The sequence below is a fragment of the Herpailurus yagouaroundi genome, unplaced genomic scaffold (genome assembly GCF_014898765.1).
Source record: "Herpailurus yagouaroundi ecotype Mexico unplaced genomic scaffold, PumYag 308, whole genome shotgun sequence".
Taxonomy (NCBI): Eukaryota; Metazoa; Chordata; class Mammalia; order Carnivora; family Felidae; genus Herpailurus; species Herpailurus yagouaroundi.
This window is the reverse complement of record NW_024412525.1, coordinates 3,013,828-3,036,367: the sequence shown is the minus strand read 5'-3', so window position 1 is coordinate 3,036,367 and position 22,540 is coordinate 3,013,828. Positions and strand designations below refer to the sequence as shown.

Below are 22,540 nucleotides of genomic sequence, written 5' to 3'. Positions count from 1 at the left end.
GCGCCGGGCGGGGGAGGAGCGGGCCCGAGCGCTTGGGGCCTAGCACGGCCCGTGGGAGACCTGGGTGGCGCGCGACCCGCTGTCCCGCCCGGGCCGGGATGGCACGGCTGGGGGCGGGGGAAGGGGGGCGAGACACCGGCTGGGGCCCTGGGCCTGGCGGCCCCTGGGGGTCACGAGGCTGGCGGGATCCGCCGCCTGCAGAGATAGGCTCCCTCCGGTCCCCGCGCGAGGGGGCATGACGGGGCGAAAGCGCCCGGGCCTTCCCGCCCCGCGTGCGGAGGGTCGCGGGACCGGGCGGCCGGAGCGGCTTGGGGAAGGGGCCTGGGCAAGCCCAGCCCCACCCCGAGGCTTTAACCCCTCTCTGCCGGAAGGGGAAGCCCCGGCGCTGTTGAGGGGGAGGGGAGGTGTCCCCTGGGGGTAGTGGCATCAGCTGAGGCCCTTGGCACCAGCCCAGACTCCTCCTCTCCAGGAACCCGCGGCGTCTTAGCTGGGGGTCCGGGGAGGATGGCATCGGAAAGGGAGTTTGGAGTCTCCGTCTGGCTCAGAAGTTGCAGCAGGAGGTGCCCCAACCAGAGGATGAGTTGGAGGGGCGCTGCCCACTCTAGGGACACGGGAGAGAGTGGCTCTGAGGGCTTTGGGCAGTCGAGACGGAGATGGGCAATTGTAAGTCTTTCACTGCCAGGGAGTGGTGGGGAAGGAGTTAAAATCTGTCTTACAAAAAGGGAAGATGGGCTCCAATGGGTGTGTGAGCTGAGGCTGCGGTAATGGCTGCGGCCTGCGTTAAAGAGCTTGGCTGGACTGGGAGTGTGGGGCTGAGGGAGGCTTGGGGCAGGTGCTGGGGTTGGCCCCCCCCCCCCCCCCCGCCGGTCCCAGTACCCATACTGGGGTTTCTGAGAATTGTGTGGCCAAAAATGCCGATGATGTGGGTTAGCAAAGAAGTATGGCCGGTCAGCCCAGGTACTTCTCTGTGTTGTGGCCCATCCCGGAAGAAGAGGGCCCCCCTGATGGATCTCAGCATCCCAGAAGGAGCATGGCCTGAGGCAGAAGGGCAGAGGGAAGGCTGGAGGCTGGAGCTGCGGGTACCCCACGGTCACATATTTAGGCACTGGCTTCCTTTTCCGAACATGTTTTGCAGAGGACTCCTGCCCCTTTCTCCACCCAGTGGTTCCTAGTTCCTCATCCGACAGGCCAGGACCTTCAGGCCCCTGCTGGGTTTTTTGGCATGATAGTCTCCTAGCCAACATTTGCCCCTGGGCTCCTGTCTGAGAGTTTGGCCCCTAGTTAGATTTGGCATTGACTTGGGCTCTTGGGCCCCCTTGGGCAGGAACATAACACCTGGACTCTGATCCTGCAGGCCTGGGTGGCTTGGCTTCTAGGCATTTAGATCTGGGAGACGTCTCCAGGGTAAGGCCAAGAGGAGGACCAAGTTGTTGCCGCTCTAACAGCTCACCCTAGGTGTCACCTCCAGTCCCCAGGGAAGCCACGTGCCTGGGCAGAGATGCACAGGTACCCAGGTGGGTTCCAGTTCCTCGTCAGGAGGGCCTCCTCTAGACCTGCATCATATCCAAAACGGGATCAGACCCAGGAACAGAACCCAAGAGTCACATATTACACTGCCAGGTCAGAGTTTGGGTGATGTACAGCTCTTAGCCCGTGCATTCCGCCGTTCGCTACTCAACTTGCCACTTCGGCTCACCCGAAGGGCTCACCATCCTAAAAGTGGCAGCAAAATTTCCCTTTAAAGAGGCCTTCCAAGAAAAATCACCCCTTGTGGACTTCCGCGGGAGTTTTAGGATCAGGGAAACTGGTGTTCTCCAATCCTCCAGGGCTCCCGCACTGGCATTTCTGCCCACCTTGTGTATAACCACAGTAGAGTGTCTTTCAGAAAGAAATGAAGAATCGGGACCCCTGGCCTTTGTTCCCATGCCCACCGCTGACTTTCTGAATCACCTTTGCCCGCTCATTTGTCATCTGTTGGTCTCAGCTTTTTTCCCATTTGGCTTTTTCTACTCCCCCTATGAGGTCTGACTGTAAATAGAAGTTGAGTTTATGTGTCTAGCTACTCAGCAGGCTAATGTGAACTGGAAAAAAAAAAAAATTATACAGAGACTTCACAGTCCTTCTAAGGACCTAGAAGTGTTCTGTTGAGTTCCTCTCAAAAAGTTGTGATGTAGAAAGTAGGAGATGTTTTGCCTGAGGGAAAAAAAGAGAGCCATTTTCAAATATGTAAAAGTGTAAAAGACTGTCCTATGGAAGAACTACTCTTGGGGTACCCAAGTCTTTGGAACAAGGGATGGAAGTTATAGGAAGATGGATTTTTGACTCATTATACAGAATTTTCAGACAGTTGGAGCCCACCCAAGAGGGAATGAGCCAGGAGGTATTCAAGTCTGAGACAAAAGGTTACTTCCAGCCATTAAGTGAAGAGCTTGTGAGATCAGGAGGCATTAGCAGGGAAATGAAGTCATAACCTGGTTCCAGCTTAGCTTTGATTCACAGCTGAACTGGCTATTTGGGTACCGGGGAGCCTGGTTTCCCGAACGTTTTCCTAGCCCCAAATCCCGTTCTGCCAGGCCAGGCTTTTTCATGTATATGGGAGCCTGTGAATCTTCTACTTGCCAGAGATGCCAGATGGCTCTTCATGCGATACTCAGACCATTTCCATTTCCAAGCACTTTGTGAGCCTTATTTGCCAGTCTCTAGGAAACAAAAACCCTTGTCCCCATTTCACGGGAGGAAGCCTTGAGGCCCAATGAGGTTGAAGTGTCTTGCCCACGCTCCTCCATGTGAATGGTTAATAAAAACTGGGCTTTCTTCTTTAGACCCTTATGTTCTTCAGCAGCCCCAATGGGGAGGAGTGGACTTTGGTCCAGCGGGTGCCCCCACCCCCACCCTGGCACCTTGCTGGGGTTTGGACATTAGACCACATGTGTTTACGGCCTCCATACTTAGCTGGAAGCAAAGCCGTCCTCCTTCAGGATGCTCCCTTTCCCTCGGTGATTCCTAACTTTTAGGGCTCTGGGACCCTTTTGATAACTGATAAAAATTAGACACCCTTGCCCCAGAGAAGTGTCCATACAAACAGAAATTTTGTACATGCACATCGGGAGCAATTTCAGGGGGTTTACGGACTCTCTGCAGTGCATCTGTGGCCGTTGGGGTGGGAACCCTTACTCTACCTTGTCATGAGCATGAGTCATAAGGACTCAGTTCTCACTTGCAAGAACTTTGGTGAATGAGTTTGGGTGATTCCTCTGGATAAAAAGGAATCGATCGCTCTCATTTGGATGGATCCTCAGGCAGTCTTCATTCAGGCCTACAGACTCTGAATAAGAAATCGTCATCTCCTACACCTTGGCTAAGGGTCAGAGCCCCTGACTTCCTTACATGACCTGAGGCAAATTATTCCTACCACCTAGTAGAAACAAATGGCATGGTAGAGAGACAAGGCTGTCACCCTCAGATTCAAGGTTAAGCAAGTCCCATCTCCTGCACCTGAGGGGGGTGGTTGTAAGCAGAATTGTCCTACGTGTGAACATGGAAATGACCTTGGAGCAAGTTTGGTCTGGGCTTCAGGCCTGGGCTAGTTTAGAGCAATCTAGACATCTTGGAGACAATTTAGAGGGGGGAGAAATGACGATCATTTGAATTCGAGAGGGGGTTATGGGATATGGAGTTATAGTCAACTCCTAATTATTCAGCAAACATCTGCTAATGTTGTCAATGGAGGCATGGTTCCCCTCCCCAAGAAGCTCTCAGTCCATTGGGGAGACACATAAGTCAACAGGGAGTACAGAGTGTGGATTATCCATCCTAACAAATGGAGTGTCGTACAAATAGACCACAACCACCGGATAATCCAGAAATTACTTGGTGGGCATTGCACGTTGGGGTGGCCACTTTACCGTCCCTCAAAATATTTGCTGCCAGTTTGAAGATATGTCTCCTTCCCTTGAGATCCCCCCTCACTGCTTATCATGAGCTGCTTGAAGTTCTTTTGTTGGGAGGTGATTCTTCTGCTGCACTGGAGACTAAGTACAATAAAGGGGCTCCTGTTCCAACAGAGAGATGTAGGTTAGACTTTAGGAGGAATTTTTTCCCCTGTCTGGGCTGCGAGACTTTGAGTTTGCCTGAAGAAGACAGGCCTCGTGTTCATGGGAGAGCCCCAGGAATCGGGTGAACACCTGAGTTGTTTATGGCCATCCCCCCTGAAACCAAGGGACACTCAGGAGATGGCCCCATGCCCCCCTCGCAGAGGGGTGCCCGTGAAGCTCGGGCCTGGCCTCTGCCTCACTCTTGCAGCCTTGTGGCCGTGGCCACCAGAGGTGGCGCATCTGGATTCTGTCAGTTGTTACCCCTTTTCCAATTCTGACTCTTCCTCCCAGTCAGGACAGTTCAACGAGGACATGATCCCCACCGTGGGTTTCAACATGCGCAAAATCACCAAAGGGAACGTGACCATCAAGGTGAGCGGCAGGAAGCCAAAACTCTGGGCACAGCTGGGGCCACAGAAGAGCCCGTGTGTGCCTGTTGGGGCCGGGCACCCGGAAGGGAGTTGGGGAGGGCATCTGCGACCCCTGGGGAGAGAAGCTGAAGGAAAGCCGAGGCTTGGATAGTGCGGAAAAGAGCACAAGACTTCTGAGGCAGTCAGAGGGGTGCAGAGACAGGAGGACCGGACAGCACGTGAATCCTGGGGCAGGGGGGGGGGGGGGCAGGGGGGTGGGGGTGGTGTGGCAGGGAGTAGGGGAGCGGGGAGGGGGACTTGGGAGCCAAGATGGGTTTGATTGCCTGCTTGCTGCTGAGACCGTGTCACCCTCTTCTTGCTCAGCTCTGGGACATTGGGGGACAGCCCCGATTCCGCAGCATGTGGGAGCGCTACTGCCGAGGAGTGAGTGCCATTGTGTAAGTGCAGGGCCAGGCTGGTGGCAGGACTCAGCCTCACCTGGCTCCCCGACCCCCCCCCGCCCCCCCGCCCGCCCTGGCCTCGCAACCTCACTACCTGTAGGAGCCACAGGTCCAGAACTGGATCCATCAAAGTGCTGGGTTCACAACACACTGTCCGTACACGGCTGGCCTTTACGTGTGCAGAGAAGAATATCTGTGAAACACTCTGGGCACCTCCCGGCCAATCTGAGAACCACAGCATCAACCGGCTCAAAGTACCTGTGTCTCCCTGCCTCCCCCCTATTTAGAGTCACCGCTCTCCTGACTTCTGTGTGATTTAAATGGCTCGTTCCCTTGCTTTTAAAAAATAATTTTATCTCACATGTGTATGCCCAAACAAAAGATTGTTTTGTTTTCATTGTTTTTTACCTCATTTAAAAAACATTTTTTTGGGGGGCACCCTGGTGGCTCAGTGGGTTGAGCGACCGACTTCGGCTCAGGTCGTGATCTCGCGGTCCGTGAGTTTGAGCCCCGCGTCGGGCTCTGTGCTGACAGCTCGGAGCCTGGAGCCTGCTTCGGATTCTGTGTCTCCCTTTCTCTCTGACCCTGCCCCGCTCATGCCCTGTCTCTCTCTCTCAAAAATAAACAAACATTAAAAATAATTAAAAAAAAATTTTTTTTAAATGTTTATTTATCTTTGAGACAGAGACAGACAGAGCATGAACAGGGGGAGGGTCAGAGAGAGAGGGAGACGCAGAATCCGAAGCAGGCTCCAGGCTCCGAGCTGTCAGCACAGAGCCCGACGCGGGGCTCGAACTCACGGACCGCGAGATCACGACCTGAGCCGAAGTCGGTTGCTCAACCCACTGAGCCACCCAGGTGGCCCTGACCTCATTTTTTAAAAGTATCTTGCTGCAAGAAAATCTTCTGGGGCATCCTTTGCTTTTTTTCTCACTCACCCATAGCTAGTCTTTCCCTGAAGACTTAAGAGGGTCACTTTGGGAGGGATTTACACATAATCTCAAAGAGCCAAGCTTCACCCCCTGCATGACAGCTTCTTCGGAGGGGACTTTGGACGACGGGATAACGGCAGGCCCTGGAGGAGGCCTAGATAGCTCACAGATCAAGAGGTGACCAAGCCCAAACAAGAGGTTTGCTCCCGCAAGCAGCAGGTCCTTCTCTTCCTACCTCTCAGCCTGTAGTGTCAACCTGCTTGTCCCCACCCTGCTGTCCCCCAGGTACATGGTGGACGCCGCTGACCAGGAGAAGATTGAGGCCTCCAAGAATGAGTTGCACAACCTACTGGACAAACCCCAGCTGCAGGGCATTCCGGTCAGCAGTGCATTGGAGTGGGGGGGGGGGGGGGAGGGAGCCCGCTGGGAAGTCACTGGGGGCCTGGCCTGAGGCAGGTGAAGGCCAGGCACGGTTGAAGTGGGGAGAGGAAACAGACGGCCTGGCCCGGCAGCCCTGGACCTAGTCTTTGTCCTCCTCTGTAGGTCTTAGTCCTGGGTAACAAGCGAGACCTTCCAGGAGCACTGGATGAGAAGGAGCTGATTGAGAAAATGTGAGTTTGGCTACTCTTCTCTGTCCTTCCTCCCTGCTCCCCCCGATTTCCCAGGCCACCGAGAGGGAGCCGGCTTCCTGCTGCTCTCAGTATTCGCCACATGGTGGCAGCAGAGCGTACCTTTCCCGGAGCCTCACCCTCCCCATTGTAGCTCCTGAGCAAGCAAAGGACTCTGGCGCCCCCAGCCCCAGGCCCCCTGGGCAGTCCTAGCCTCAGCAGGTTCTACTCTGGTTTCCCCCCAGGAATCTTTCTGCCATCCAGGACCGAGAGATCTGCTGCTACTCCATTTCCTGCAAAGAAAAGGACAACATTGGTGCGCGTGGGTATGGGGGAGTTGCTGGCATTCTGGGAAGAGCCCGGGACAAGGGGAGGAGCGGAGAGGCACTTCTAGGTGTTCTGGGGCAGTGACTCTCAAAGGTTTTCACTCCACAACCTTCCTTGAAGCCCAAAGCTCTATGGTTGTCCTGGGGTAGGACAGGCATCGGGGAAAAGCTCAGAATCTGAGCATCACCCGGCTCTGCCCTCTACTGGTTGTGTGATCTTAGGCAAATCGCTCCCTTCCTGGGGCCTTGCTTCCCCCACTGTAACAGTCACAGGGTTAGATCAGGCGATTCCCAGGCCCCTTCTGGCTGTGACGTCCCATGGCTCCATCCTTCACGCCACCCAGATGCCCCCCGCCACTCATGTGGGGCTGTTTGGAGCTCGATGGCTCTGGGCTTTTGCTGCCCTTAGAGTTGATCCCCAGTTGCAGTTTCGGAAGCCCTGGGCTTAGGCCACTCCCTAAGGTGTTTGTTCCACCTCCCCCCCCCCCCCCCCGTCGGCCCAGCACAAACTAGAAGGCGTATAAACCTCTCTGTCGTCCCCCACCCAGATATCACCCTACAGTGGCTTATTCAACACTCAAAGTCACGGAGAAGCTGAGACTGCGGTCCTTCCCCCTCGGACCAGGGACCTGCTGTCATCCAAACCCGAAGCCGAGCTCCCCGCCCACCCTGCCGTCCCCCCTAAGCCCGTCCCTCCTCACTCAGCGTGGGGAGGGACCCTCTGGGGATCCCAGAGTCCTGTTCTGCTGAGGTTTGAACTCCTGATTTTATTGTAAAATAAACCGCTCCCATTCTGGCCCCCTAACCTCTCGCCCTTCCCCTTCCCTCTGCCCTCTGCCGGCCCTGCTTCCGGCCCCTTAACAGCCCTGGCCCCATAGCCCCTGCCCTCCTGTCTCCCGTGCCCCACTCCTACACTGCCCTTTTCAACACTCTTCTGTTGTTGTCCTGTGTGTACAGTATATATATGTATATATATTTTAATTTTTTAATTTAAGCAAAGACTAAAATCAACCATTTGATGCTGCAGGGGCCCGTCAGGACCCGGGAGGGGGGCGGTCTGGAAAGAAGGAAGGAGATGCGGGGTGGGCTTGGGGCAGGTTCAGATTAGGAAAGTGAAGGCTGGCACCTGGGGGGCAGGTACCAGCCAGGGCACTGGCGGCCATCCCCATGTCGCGTTCATTTCCACTTCCCGATCTGGCTTGTCCCCGTAGTGCTTGAACGTCACAGGCTGACTGCCACCTCCGGAGGTGCCCCTGTCTGCCCCCCTAGCCTCAGTAGGGCCACCAGGCACAACCAGGTGCCAGAGAGCACCAGGCGGGAAGGGCAGGAGGCCAGCGCCCGGGGCGCCCCAGCAGCCCCTCCTGCCCGTTCCTGGCTCCCAGCTCCTGCCCCTTCCTGGGGCCCCCAACTCCATGGGCCACCTCATTTTCTGTTCTCATTTTGCAGAGTTGCACAAGGAGAGAACTCAGCATGGGGGGTTGGTTCTTTGGGTTTTGTTTTCTGTTGGTTTATGTGTTTAATTTAATGATTTGTAAAGTGATGTTCCTCTTCCTTTTTTACACTTTTCAGCTCATATTTAACCTCTGTTTGGAAAATGATTCTTGTAACTGTACATTTTTTTGCCTCCTAACAACACGAATAAATGACCAGTTTTGTGTCGGGGGGGTGTACGGGGCTGGTTATTTGTCCGTTAGATGACACGGAATGACTGGCTGGCCCGCACACTGGGCACAAACAGCCACGGAGAGGGAGGCATGCGCTCACACCGGGCACACAATGGCACTTCACACAGCAGCCTCCCGCACGTGTGCCGGGCCTCGCCGGGCCTCCTTCTCCCTCCCTCGTCAGACTCGCATGCGGTCGGCTCTGAGCTTCCAGCTGCCAAGTGGAGCTAAGAAGGAAGTCTGTTTAAGGACCTGCCTGGGGCTGGGATCAGCGTGGCGGGAGTGTGGGGCTGCATCCCGATGTGTGCGGGGCTGCGCCTCCCTCGAGTCCATTCAGAGCCCTACCTGCAGCCACAGCGAATTGTCCTCCAGGGGGCGGTGCCGGGCCTGCAGAGCCTGACGGCTTCCCCCCTTCCCCGCTTCTCTGTTGGTGTCGGTGCCACCGGTTTCTTGGGAGAAAGGCCGTACCCTTGTTCCTCTGCCCAATCCCAGTCCTTTCCCTACTTGACCCCAGCCTTCAGAGCTGGTCCCCCCTCCTCCTTGCCCACAGCTGCGGCTTCTGAGCCTTGCAGGCCCAGCTTACCCAAATCCGGGGCCATCTTGACCCACTTTCGCAGGAAAGCCCCGCCTCTCCCCTGCTCCGCCCCCTTCAGCCTCCCGTCCCCCTGGAGAATAGAGCAGGCCCCTACAGCAGCTCTGTTTTCTGGTCCTCTAGTCCTGCCTCTGCAGGAAGTCACTTCTAGTCACTTCTGCAGGAAGAAGGAGGCATGGTTCCCTTAGATGTGGGAGCAGGGATCCCAGGGCTTTGGCCTCAAGGGTCCTGGGCCTGCCCTGTTGGCTCTGAACTTCACCTATTGGCACCTATTGGCTCTGAACTTCTTGGTGCCCAGGGCTTCCTCCTGAAGGTAGTTTATAGTCAGAAATGACTCTGGTGGGGTTGCCTGTGCGGCTCAGTCGGTTAAGCGTCAGACTTCGGCTCAGGTCATGATCTCGCAGTTTGTGAGTTCGAGCCCCGTGTCGGGCTCTGTGCTGACAGCTTGGGGCCTGGAGCCTGCTTCGGATTCTGTGTCTCCCTCTTTCTCTGCCCCTCTCCTGCTAGTGCTCTGTCTCTCAAAAATAAATAAATGTCCCAAAAAAAATTTTTTTTTAAAAAAAGAAAGAAATGACTTGCCTGGAGAGGCAGTTCCCCTTTACCAGAGGAGTTGGAGGAAAGAATGTGGATGGAATTTGGCAAATGGGGTGAAGTGGTTTTAAGGTGTCTTCTAGCTCCTAAGGAATAGGAAACGTGCCCCCTGGTTAAGGAGGTTGAAGGTGGGACCAGGCTGCCCCCGTGTTCTCCTGGCTGCAGAGGTGGCAGGAGTTGCCCTTGGCCTAGGAGGCTGGAGAGGCCTGACGGTCACTCGTGTGGGGAGCAGGACGGGGCAGGTGTCAGGGCAGACCTGCCTTTCCCGGTCCTGAATCCCCCGATGAGGGGTGACATTGGAGGTTAGACAGGATGAGCTACTTACCAGCAAGCAGGCATCATCCTACCACAGCGCCTGCACGCAGCAGGTGCCTAATAGGACCTAGAGAATTTGTGGAAGTTGGACCGGGAACAGACTGTGCGTATATATGTAAATCATCGTTTGGGGCCCTTTCAAGTCCCAAAGCCTGGATGAGTTTTGAGAGTACCCTGGCAAGCCTACTCTGTAGTACTAGAGAATTCATTTCCCAAAAGGAAGGAAGAAAAGGTGCCAGGCGTCATGCCAGATGCTTTAGATATCTTGTCTCGTTTAATGACTGTAGTCCTCTGTGAGAGAGGGGTCGTTCCCATTTTACAGATGAGGAAACTGAGAGGCTCAATGACCACGTCCGGTCCCATTGGAGGGAGGTGATTCTCAATGCAAAGTGCTGGTGCTCTCTGCCCCCTACTCCCAGCTGAAGGGGGAGGCTCCGTGGATTGCCCTCTCCCCACCCCCCACCTCAGGGTCTGAGGGCTGGTCTATAGTCTGCCCCGAGGGGGAGGGAGAATGTCTGTGCTGCCTCTGAGCATCCCAGCTCAAATCCACCACCCGCCAGTGTGCCAACCCGCCCCCCCACCAGCAGCCTGGGACCCCTGAGCAACAAACACCACATTGTTCCCCCAGCTGGCCCAAGCCGGAGGGACAGTGGCTCTTTCCCAAGGCCCTGCTGGCCTGCTGACTAATCTTGCAAGCCATTCACGTTGGCAGGCATGGAAGGCGGGGCTGGTGGCAGGGCCTCGAGACACCGTCTTCCCTCTCTCATCAGCCCTGAGCTGGCCAAGCAGCAGGAGGGAGAAGCAGGGGTGGGGGGGGTGCCCTCTGGAAAAGTCCCCCCAAACAGGATGTCAAGGTGCCCCCTCCCCTGCCCTCAGCCTTCCATCCTCGGCCCTCTCCCCGTGCCAGACTTCACCTCAGTTCACCCCGGGCCCCCTCCCTACATCCCATAGGAAGCTACTGGTGCGTCTAGAACGAGGGTGGGGACGGGGGTAGAGAGGGAGTTGGGCGGGGGTGGAGAAAATGGCCCCCGTATCCTCAGTGCCGCGAGCCTGCCTTTGGCTCCCTCTCCAACCTGCCCCCTCCCCCCCCCCCCCCCCCACTCATCTTAAGTTTCTACGGACACAGCCGAGGGCTTCGGTCACTGTGGCAACAGGTCTGCTGAGAAATGGGTGGGTGTCACTCCCCAGCACAAAGAGTGTGTGCATGGCAGTTCCATCACTTAGCAACGGCCTCCCTCTCTCTTGGCGTCACCCGTCCTGGGGGTGGGTGCCAGGAAGAGAGAACAAGGCCATTAAGATCCCCAAGAGAGGGGGGGAAGGAGGCTTGGGTCGGGGCCGGGCTGAGGCCAAGGGGTGTGGGTGGGGTGGTCAGAGGAGAAAGGAGCCCAGTGCGCTCAGCAACCTCTGTCCCTCATCATCCCTTCCGAGGCCCCGTGCAGATGTTCTAGGTGGATCTGGCGGGCAGAAGTCGCCACTGGGACCCAGAGCTGCGCTTGAGACAAAGCTGGGCTTAGGAGGCAGGGAGTGATTTGTGGCCTAGGCCGAGGTGTCCCTTCTGGTTGAACCTGTGCCAGATCCTCGAGGCCCAAACAGGGTTAAGGGGGGCTGTGGAAGGACCCTAGAGGGGTACCTGGTGGAAGTGGGACACCCGGGGCAAGACCAGCGGGAGGAGCTGAGGGGTTTCTGGGGGCACAGGACAGAGCTCTGGCCGCCAGGGAGGGGTGTGGTGGGGGCAGGGTGGGGGCAGACAGGGAGCAGACAGCTGGGCCGTCTACGGGCAAAACAGTCTGTTCTAAGAAACTGAAAAAGAGCAGCTCTCAGAGTCAGAGAGGCTGGAAGGCCCCGGGCTCACCGAGGAAGGCTGCTGGTTTCTCTAAAATGGCGGCTTTGTGGAGGAGGAGGAACAGAGTGGGGGCTCCAGAAGAGATAAGTTTGCCGCCTTTTGACTTCCCAAGGATGCTCGGGCTCAGGCTAGGACAAAGACTTAGCACTCCACCTCCCAAGCCCTTCATCCACTCTGCCCCTCAAAAGCCGTAGGGCCATAAGGCTGGGCAGGACATCAGCCACAGGCCATAAAGAGCCAAATGCGGCCAGGAGGAATCCCCCCAGGGCGCCACCTGTCCTGGAGAAGGGCCAGGTGCATCTGGGCACTGTCAGGATGTGGCACGAGAAACTCCAGTGGGCACAGGGATAGTTCTACCTAGTTTATTGTTTTTGAAGAAGGGCCTTCTACAAGGGAGTACCTACCACGGGGTGGATGGCGGCGGGGCGGCGGCGGCGGGGGGGGGGTTGGCACAGGGCAACCCAGGATATGTCAGAGAAGGAAGAAGAAAGAGAGAGAAATCCTCCGGAAGAAGAGAAGGTGCCAGGAGGAGGAGATGTCTAAGGCTAGGGCAGACCTGGTCCAGAGAAGAGCCAGGCAGGACTGGCCCCCAAAGGGCCCCCTATTCTAGGATGGATGAGAGTCAGCAGGCAACGCTTAGAGAGCAGCCAACTAAAGTACAGCAGATTCCAAGACAGAGGCAGGTGAAGTTCTGGCTCCCAGCTGGGGGACTGAGAGTTTCTAGGCAGTTCTAAGGACCTGGAAGCATTACCACCCACCGAGGACAGGGCTGGGAGACGCCAAGAGACAGCCGGGGAAGGCCCTGCTGGAGGAAGGGGCTTTGACACACCCAAACCCCCACAAGAGGGACCAAGTCCACCTCTAGACAGCAAGACGGGCAGAGAAGCAAGACCTATGGGGCCAGAAACACCAGACACAGGCTGGGGGGCACCCGCCCTGCCCCACCTGGCCCCTCCTCCCGCGCCCCCACCCCCCCCCCCACCCAGGCTGCAGCCTGGCCTCAGCAAGGCGTGCCCAGGGGCAGGAGCGGGGGCGACTCCCTGGGCTTGTGGAAGTAGATGGAGGAGGGCAGCTCGGTCTTGAGCTTGTTGTCCGAGCCGCCGGCGGCTGAGGCCTCCGAGGCGCCACCACACTCGGCACAGCAGCAGCAGCAGCAGCCCAGGAAGGCCTGGCCCAGCGGCCTGCAGATACACAGGAGGAGCACAGGGGTGATGGCTCCCTTGAAGAAGATGGAGAACTGGTTGATGAGGCCCAGGAGGTCCAGGGTCTGGCGAGTCAGCTCAGTGGACAGGTAGGCCACCACGATGTTGCAGACGTTCTCGGGGAGGGTGCAGAGGGCGTAGACCACGGTCAGGCCCACCACGGTGCTGTTGAGCTGGCTCTCGCACTGCTCGTGTTTGCCTGCCCGGCACTCCGGCTTCCTCCTGGGAGGGCTCCGCACCCGCCACGTCACCAGCTGGCAGGTGACCGTGAAGAGGATGGGCAGGCAGAAGTAGCAGCCAAAGTACCACCACATGCGGGCGTTCTGGTAGGTCATCACCAGCGAGTAGAGGGACTCGGGCAGGCTGGCCGAGGGTTTCATGATGCATGAGTCCACAGTGCCCGTGGCGGGGGCAGGCTCCTGCGACAGCTGCCACAGCAGGAGCTCGGGCACAGCCAGGATCATGGAGCCCACCCAGATGACAGCCAGCTTGGCCAGGATGGACTGGCACCGCTCGATGGGCCTCACCTTTGGCAGGGTGCTGGTGGCCACATGGAAGCGGTCGATGCCCAGGGCGCAGAGGCTGAAGGTGGTGACTCCCAGGGAGGAGACCTGTGGGCAAAGGTGTAGAGGAGGAGAGAAGCACGTGGTCAAACCCAGGAGGCGGGAGGAGGCCTGGGTTTCTGGCTCAGACGGGAAACTGGGTGGTAAGTGTAGAAACAACAGTAATGACAACCAGCATTTAGTGAGTATTTTCCGCGAGTCAGGCACTTGACGTACGTCGCCACATCCTTGCAGCCAACCGTCGTACAGACGAAGAAACTGGCTCGGGCAGGATGAGTGACTAGGTGGATGGCGGAGTTGAGATCCACACACAGACGGGCCCGACTCTTTCCACCCTGCTTCTTTGCCTCTTGGGCTAGGGAATGAATGGCCTGGGTCCCACAGACCCATATGCTCTCTGAGAGACTCTGGAATATCTTCCCTAACGAAGAATCAAGACAAAGACCTAGCAATTCTGGGTCTTTATGGGTCCTTCCATCCCCAGGTCCCATTATCCCATTATGAGCCTCAGGTGAAAGGTTTTTGAAACATGGCTCAGTCACACACACTCTCTCTCTCTCTCTCTCTCTCTCTCTCTCTCTCTCTGTCTGTCTCTTCATCCTATCCAAGAAAGCTAGGGGCCTGGCTGCGTGAGGAAGCAGCCTTCCTCCAAAACAGCCTGGGCCCACCCTCCCTGATGCTATTCATTGAGCACACAGGAAAATCACCCTGTGAGCCAAGAGAGAGAAGCCAGAGCAGCAGGGGAAGAAAGTGCCAGAGAGAAGAGAGGAAGAGGAGAACCCTCCCAAGCTATCAGATGATGCTCAACCACACTCAGGGATTGTGCTCAGATCCCCCCTTCCGTCCAAATTCTTCCCTCTTCTGGCTGGGGGAACACAATCTCTGGCTCATTAGCACAGCCACCAAGTGATCTTTGTGAGAACCGGCACCCCCCACTCCCTTGGCAGGGGAGCCCAGGCCTGCGGAAGAGCAGCTTGGGGCTTGGACAAAACCAAAAATAACACACACAAAAAAATTCCAAGTTGCCTTCTCCTGCTCCCTCCTGCGGGCCTTCCTAAGATCCCCCCTACGGAAGGGTTCCGGGACAGGGTATTTTTCTCTCAACTCCCTCCCCATCACCCAGCCTAAAGGGGGGCTCTGTCAGCTCATGAACCATCTCCATCCTCCAGGAGGTGTGGAGCGGGTGGCCCAGGAGGTTGTGAGCCACAGCCTAGGTATTAGGTATGTTGAGACCCGCAATCAGGCAGGGCCTGACAAGAGTTCACATGCGTCTGCCCTCCTCCTCTCCTGCTCTTAGACCCTCCCTGGTGAAACCCACCACTTACTGAATTATTTTAATTCTAAGGACTTTGTCGATATTTCCCATTTAATCCTTCAAGAATTCATTCAAATAGTTATTATTATTATTCCCAATTTACAGAGGGGAAAACTGAGGTTCAGACAGATCAAGCAGACCTAGGTCACTCAGCTAGTGAGAGGCAAAGCCTGGTTTCTAATCTAGTCCTCTTGCCCAACCTTTCACAGTGCACCTGGGTCCTAAGCCCCAGATGATAACGAAGATGCTGGGGCTAGCCCCAACCATAGGGCCTTCTTTCAGGTTTGGGTACCTTTGGGCCACGGTGAGGCAGTCTCCCTGGGTAGGGAAGGACACAAAGGGCTGCCCCAACTGCTGAGCCTCAGTCTGTCCAAATATGAAATCATCACTAATATACAGTGAACTGGGGACCGAGTTGGGAACAGAACCTACGTCCAGACGCCTGATCCTGTTTCCTTCTCCACTCCGGCAAGCCACTCACGTCCCACAGCATCATCCACTCTCGAGAGGAGCAGCAGCCTTCATGGGGAGGCCACAGCTACTCCAGTCCTCATTAGTAGCCTCCCTCCCGCTCCGCCCGTAGCCAAAATTTAAAAGGCTGCTCGCTTATTTTGTGCCCCTATGCAGACACAGTGGCCTTGCTGTGTCTCACATAAATGCACATATATTGGTATATTTTTGTAATGTTTGGGTTAAGCTCTCTGTGTAGGATCTATACATCCATCATCACTCATGTGCCTGTCGTTAGGTGGGAGTTCCCAGAAATGAGGTTGGCGATATATTTTAGAATTGTAGAATAAACCCACCAGTGGGGCCATCTGGTCTACCCCATGGTTGGGCAATAAGCAAATTGGACAGGAGATGTGACCTGCCCCAGTGATACCCGGTATGTCAGAGACATAAGTTGACATTAAGCCCCTCGCCCCCAGGCTCTAGCACCCAGAACTAGGTCTTCCCTTTTAGAGAGGGATGACAATAGTCACAGTAAGGAAGGGACTTTCCTTCTGGCGTTTGCGTTCAAGGGGAGTAGATACTGACTTGACCTGGGGGAGCTGCAGAAGACTGGAATCTCCCTTTACATACTGCTTAGGGAAGCAGGATATTCAGAAGTCAATACCCTGTGGGTGCAGGGCAGCGGCAGTGGCAAAAAGGGAGAAAAAGGAGACACACACCGACGACGGAGCAATTTCTGGGGTGGAAAGACGGAGGGGGGTTAAGGCAGGGAGGGGACAGCTCAGAGTAAAGAGAAAGGGGGAGAGATCTGCCTCGAGGCTGCTCCTGAAGTAAGAGACCAGGCTGAGGCTGGCCCCCAGGGCTCCCACACACCTTCCTGCACCCCCTAGATGCCTTGGTTTCCCTGAGAGCCACCGGGAACCAATACCCATTTGTCTCCTTGCCCAAATTGGAGGAGAAGCAAGACGGAGCTCTGGGCCTCTGGGGTCCCGCACACCCACACGTCCCACTTCCGACAGCCTGACGGATTGCAACCCCAGAGCTGGACACACACTCACCTCCATGAAGGGCACGGCCCGGCAAGAAACGTCACCCAGCAACCTCTGCTTGGTGATCTCATTGAAGATAACAACAGGGAGGCAGAAAAAGAGGACCAGAAAATCCCAGAGGGCCAGGCTCGCGAGGATAGAGTTCCAGGCACTCTTCAGGTAGTAGCTGTGCCACACGATGCACATGACCGACAGGTTACCCACGATGCCCACAGCGAACAGCACCAGGGCCAGGAGCATGATGGCATAGGCACTGTAGGAGCTCTCGGTCACCGGGTACAGGGGGTTCTGAATCTGCAGCCTCTGACCCGGCGTCCCCGTCAGATTGCCCCGAGGCTCCCGCCTGCCGCCTGGGCTGCCCCCGTCCTTGTCTGGGTTGGGGCTGGTGGCCACCAGGGCCTGGGTGGGTTGCAGGCCAGCAGGGTGGATGGGCCGCGGGTACTCGGCCCACTCCTCGGGCACATACTGCTGCACCTCCCTGGCCTCGTCATCCTCAGTGCCTCTCTTGGACCGGCTCTGCTGCTCCTGGGCCTCGGCTCTGTGCCCGCCCGAGTGCAGGGCGGCACCCCCAGACACCCTGCTCAGCCCCGCGGCCAACACCACAGCAAGAGAGACGGCCAGCGGCCACGGCCACTGCATGGCCGGACGAGCAGGAGGCAGCTGCCCCACGAAGAGCAGGTGAGAGAGAGGGGTCCAAGCGCCGGGCTGACCGGAGAGAGGCAGCTGGCCGCTTGGTCCGCCTCCAGTCAGGCGTCTGGCATCACCAGCCTGCTCCAGTGGACCCGAGCTGCTCCCTCCCACCCCGTTGGCCAGGGGCCGGGCAAGGCCCTCTGCTGGACATAGAGCATTCATCTTGCCCTCCAGGACACTCCTCCTCGGGTCCCACAGGGCAACGGCAGGTCAGACCTGTGGAGGCCTCAGAGGCCACCTGCTCCCAGCCTCTGAAGAGAAGGCTGGAGCCCAGAGAGGGGACGTGGCTGGCCTAGGGTCCCACGGTGTGGAGGGGCAGACCGGGGACTGGAACACAGGCCTTCACACTCTGCCTCGGGAGGCAATGCTCAGGCATCTCCTACATTTGAAACTGTCATTTATTGAACACTCCCTAGATCCTAGCACTCAGCTGACGAACAGTCACAACAGCTCTATGGGGTAAATGCTATTATCACCCCTTTGCAGGCTTTCAGTCACGTACCGGCATAGCTGATACACGGCAGAGCCAGGCCCAGGACCCGGATCTGACTCCAGAGCTCTGAACTCAACAAGCACAAGTCCATCCGCCTGCCTTCTAACCACCCGAACTCCTCGCGGAAAGCAAAACAATCAAAATCTAAAAACGCATTCTGATCCAGACACCAGATCACGAGATGGATGGACATTTGCAATGACCAGTATTTACTGAGCACCTGCTATGCTCCAGACAGTCAGAAAACAAATACGTAAAAGACCTCTGCCACCAAGGAGCTTTCAGTCCAGAGGGGGAAAGGGATATGTAAATCAATAATTACAATTCAGTGTGATAGATGCTGTGAAAGGCAAAAGACAAGTCTGAACCCAGAGGAGCCTGGAGGGATCTGGAAGGCCTCCCAGATGAGGGGGCATTTGAGTGCTTCCTGAGAAATGACTGTGAGCCTGCCAGACAGACAGCAGGGAGGGAAGTGCTCCCGGCGGAAGACACAGCACATACAAAGGCTTAGCGATGTGACAGTAGGCCACGCACCTGAGAGCCAGCAAGAATGTCAAGGAGGCTGGAATGCAAGGGACTGCAGAGAGAGGGCCTGGGAGCTCGGAACAAGGAGCCTGGACAGGTCAGCATAGGCAGGGCCAGGAAGGACTTTGTAGGCCAGGCCAAGGAGTTTACATTTATCTGAAAGGCAGTGGACAGTGTTACAAGCTGCTAAGCGGAGGAACAGGGACTTGAGCAGGGTGTTTAGGGGGCTCCCTTATGGGCAGCTGGGTTCATGATAGGCTGGAGCAGGAAGATGCACGCAGGACAGGAGGCAGGGGCAGTCCGGAGGGTGGCAAAGAGCAGAGTGCAGGGAAATGGCCAGCGTCACGGGGCTTTGGCTGTGCAGTGGAGGAGGGACAGGTCAAGGCTGACCCGTAGGCTGGGGTGAACAGCAAGACACTCACCTGTGTGGGGAAGAGGGTGGGGGAAAGCCTTGGCTTAAAGGAATTATCTGCAGTTCATGAGAAAGGCTAGGGCTGGACATGGAGATAGGAGGGTGAAGGTGTGGGTGGGCCAGGGGGCCGGCGAGATCACAGAGCACACAGAGCAGAAGGTGCAGGGTGGAGGAAGGGGCGCAGGAAGAGAATGGAATAAAAACCAGGAGAGGGCAGGCTGCGGTGGTCCCACTCCTCGGAGCTGGAGCAAGAGAAGAACTGGACCGCTGTGGTTGGAGTTGAAAGTCACTTCTGCAGTCAGCAAACATTAGCCAGGGCCTCGTAGGAGCAGATCAACCTGGAAGTGACTTCCCTGGAAGACTTCCTGACCAGGAAAGCCTCCGTCCTACCCAGAGGGGCCCCAACCTACTGAGCAAAAAGAGGAATCCCAAGAAAAAAGGAAGAGGAAAAGGAGAAGAAGAAAAGAAAAGACTGGCATACCCTCAGAAAAGGTCAAGGAGCATCTTCGGCTTTAAAAAATTTTTTACCTTTCTGGGGCGCCTGGGTGGCTCAGTCGATTAAGCGTTTGACTTTGGCTCAGGTCATGATCTCACGGTTGGTGAGTTCGAGCCCCATGTGGGGTTCTGTGCGGACAGCTCGGAGCTGGGAGCCTGCTTCAGATTCTGTGTCTCCCTCTCTCTCCTCCCCTCCCTGGCTTGTGCTCTGTCTCTCTCTCAAAAAATAAACATAAAAAAAATTGTAAAACAAATTCATGACATTTTTATCTTTCTGGCTTCTTACTGTCCACTCTTTCTGTGGGGACAGGAGGCCCAGGTGGCTGCAGGACTGACCTTGTCTGCAGTTCAGAATGTCACAACGAAGCTGCAGAGAAGTTAGGCCGAGGACTCAACTGTCCTCTTTGTTGCCAGCACCCCCTGTCCCCACAGCAGAGAGGAGAGCCCAGGACTCAGGCTCCATATCCTCAGGAAGGGGTGGAAGAGGAGCTGGAGGATGGGTCACCTAGCCCTCAGACCAAACGTCGTGTGGTCCACCCTTGGACTTGTGGTTGTTTTTTTTTTTTTTTAAGTTTCTTTATTTGAGAGAGACAGTGCAAGTGGGGGTGAGGCAGAGAGAAGGGAGAGAGAATCCCAAGCAGGCTCTGCACCATCAGCGTGCAACCCGACGCAGGGCTCGATCCCACGAACCGAGAGACCATGACCTGAGCCGAAATCAAGAGTCGGATGCTTAACTGACTGAGCGCCACCCGCCCACCCCCCCCACCCCCCCCCCCCACCTCCCGCAGGCGCCCCGGAATTGTGCTTTCTTAATCCCACTGCAGAACTGACTCCCGGACCAGCCCCTGAGTGAGTCAGATCCTTCCAAACGCCCATGGCACTCAGGCTGTTGGTGTTGAAACCACCTGCTGCCGTGTGATACAGTGATTTTGGTAAATAGAGTCATCACCCATATCATCACCATCATTCACTGAGCATTCAGGAAGTGTCAGGCCCTGTGCTAAACACTCGGTAGAATTATCATACTTATCTCTACATTATTACCCCGGGCTCAGAGAGGTAAAGTAACTTGTCCAAGCATGCATAGCTCATGGGATCCAAATGCAAGTTTGCCCAACTCCAAAGCTGAACCTCTGAACCACTCTGTGGTGTAACCTTACAGAATTTTTATCCAGGAGGAGACCCTAAGGATGATCTACACCAGCTCTCTTATTTTTCAGAAGTGGACACTGAAATCCAGAGAAGTCAAGGGCAGGCCCTGATCCCCAGTGCTCCGTGGTCAGGCATGTGCCAACACAGCGTAGACCTCAGCACATGGCTGGCCTGTGGTGAGCTGGGAAATTGTTAGCCCTCAGCTCCTTTCTTATACTCATGAATATGCCTCATTGTAACACAGAGTGTGCCTTGCACAGAGTAGGGGCTCAAGAAACACTGACCAGTTGAAAGACACCCCCCGCCCCCCCCTTCTGTTGGTCCTGAGTTTCCTTGGGTCTGTTAGGACAGTTGGAACATCAGAGGCCACTAGGTGGAACCAGATGTCCAGTGATGGAAGTGAAGGCAGGCCTCTCCCTCCTATCCTACCGACCCCACCCTGCCCAAGCCCCATCCGCAGACTTTCTGCAGAGGTCTGAAGGGGAATTCTGATGACATGACTGGGTGCGTTCCCAGGGGCTGATACCAAGGGGGATGGTGTCTCATCTATCCCCTACCTACCGTTTCACCCCACCCCTCCTGAGGGCACCCAACAAAAACCCCCCAGAGATGCTCTTCTCCCTTCTCTGCTTCTGCTTCAGGGGAGTCTTCTCCTCGGACCAGCCAGAAGCACCTCCCTGATTCACTAAGCATACCAAGCAGAAGACAAAGTCTTCCCTAGCCCTTCGGAATGCCTTTCCCTGATTCCAGGAATTTCCCATTCTTCTCCCTGGGAATTTCCCCAGTGCTGGCAGCAAAGGTAGTTAAGTGGGACAGGGTAGAGGAGAGAGGGCTGGGACTGTCCCATGGCAGTGAATGAGGTAAGAGCCTCTGGGCCGCCGTGGAAGTGCCACCCTGGAAAATAATAGGAGCTAACATTTTGTTGAGTGAGTTCCATGCATCATGCATTCTCCATGAAGAGTATATTCTGGAACTAGGCTGTCTGGATGTAACTCCTTAAACGGCTCTATCACTTACTAGTTGTGTGTGTGTGTGTGTGTGTGTGTGTGTGTGTGTGGCTTTGGTCAAGCACTTAACCTCTCTGTGCCTCAGTTTCTTCTTCTGATACTAACAAGCTTGTCGTGGAGATTAAAGGAGTTCGTTTATGTATGGTAAGCACTGTGTACGTGTTAGTGGGCGTGGTACCTCATTTAATTCTTGCCACGACCTTAGAAGCAGGATGCTATTCTCTCCATGGTACAGATTTGGAAACTGCAGCACAGAGAGGCAGGAGGCAGACGAAGAGGCAGGGAGGGCAGGTGTTGAGACAGGTCTCCCCGCTGCCGGGTTCTCAGCCTGAATAGGGACTTCCCTCTGGCCTGCAGCTGGCACCAGACTAGGGGCAGGGGAGGTGTAGACACTTCTGACCCCACTGGGTCCCACTGGGCCAGTTCTCCATGCTCTGGGCTCCTGGGCCCAAGGGGCACGGCGGGCTTACTCTGGAGGACGGGCCACAAATGGGAAAGCGTGTTTTCTCAGGGAATCCGAGACCCGGTCCCAACTCTGCCATGAGCTAGCCCTACTGTAATATCAATAATCAAGCATTCATTTATTTTACAAGTACTTATTAAGCACCTACTATGTGCCAGGCATTATCTCAGATACTCAGGAATCAGTGGACAACACAGGCATGATTCTGCCCTCCTGAAATTCCCATTCGAGTGAAGGAGGCAGGCACTGAAAAAACCAACCCCCACCCAACATAACTATGAATTGTGAGGACAAGGAGGAAAAGAGGAGGGTGCCATGGTCTCACGGAACCTCTCTGTCCTCCCGTTTTCTCCTTGGGAAAAGGTACGGAGTATTATCTAGGACCTAAGGATGCTATTGCAATGAAATACGGGCATTGTAAAGGCATTGTAAAAAGGTGAGACTTCAGAGGGCAGTGGGTGGCTCAGTCGGTTAAGTGTCCAACTTCGGCTCAGGTCATGATCTCAAAGTTCTTGGGTTCAAGCCCTGCAGTCAGCACAGAGCCCACTTCAGATCCTCTGTGTCCCTCTCTCTGCCCCTCCCCCACTTGCGCTCTCTATCAAAAATAAATAGACACTTTTTTAAAAAGGTAAGACTTTGGGGCTCTTGTGTGGCTCAGTCAGTGAAGTGTCCAACTCTTGGTTTTGGCTCAGGTCATGATCTCAGGATTCGTGAGACTGGGCCCTGTGTAGGTCTCTACACCGTCAGTGCAGGTGCTTGGGATTCTCTGTCTCCCTCTCTTTCTGCCCCTTCCCCGCCTCTCTCTCAATAAATAAACATTAAAAAAAAATTCTTTTTAAAAGGTAAGGGGCGGGGCGCCTGGGTGGCTCAGTCGGTTGAGCGTCCGACTTCAGCTCAGGTCACGATCTCGTGGTCCGCGAGTTCGAGCCCCGCGTCGGGCTCTGG

At 55.9% G+C, this 22,540-nt stretch overlaps 2 protein-coding genes across 5 annotated transcripts; one reads left to right on the top strand and one right to left on the bottom strand.

Annotated features, from left to right (window-relative positions):
• Window positions 1-434: 434 nt before the first annotated feature.
• ARL8A (ARF like GTPase 8A) lies at window positions 435-8,432 on the top strand. 4 transcript variants are annotated; one of them, XM_040462363.1, is made up of 7 exons: window positions 435-663; window positions 4,386-4,466; window positions 4,829-4,902; window positions 6,123-6,216; window positions 6,381-6,448; window positions 6,668-6,761; window positions 7,320-8,432. In XM_040462363.1, exons 1-7 carry the CDS (start codon window positions 505-507, stop codon window positions 7,545-7,547), a joined length of 798 nt encoding a protein of 265 aa, XP_040318297.1. In that variant the 5' UTR covers window positions 435-504; the 3' UTR covers window positions 7,548-8,432. The 4 variants fall into 4 exon arrangements, with proteins under 4 accessions (XP_040318297.1, XP_040318298.1, XP_040318296.1 ...); XM_040462364.1 differs by lacking the exon at window positions 435-663 and having other exon boundaries at window positions 1,534-4,466; window positions 6,691-6,761; window positions 7,320-7,483; XM_040462362.1 differs by lacking the exon at window positions 435-663 and having other exon boundaries at window positions 1,535-4,466.
• Window positions 8,433-10,180: 1,748 nt separating this feature from the next.
• On the bottom strand, window positions 10,181-17,130 carry GPR37L1 (G protein-coupled receptor 37 like 1). The gene is made up of 2 exons (XM_040462155.1): window positions 16,368-17,130; window positions 10,181-13,589 (listed from the first exon to the last, which is right to left on the bottom strand). The coding sequence occupies exons 1-2, from the start codon at window positions 16,995-16,997 to the stop codon at window positions 12,777-12,779; spliced, it is 1,443 nt and encodes a 480-aa protein (XP_040318089.1). The 5' UTR covers window positions 16,998-17,130; the 3' UTR covers window positions 10,181-12,776.
• Between the last annotated feature and the right edge of the window lie 5,410 nt (window positions 17,131-22,540).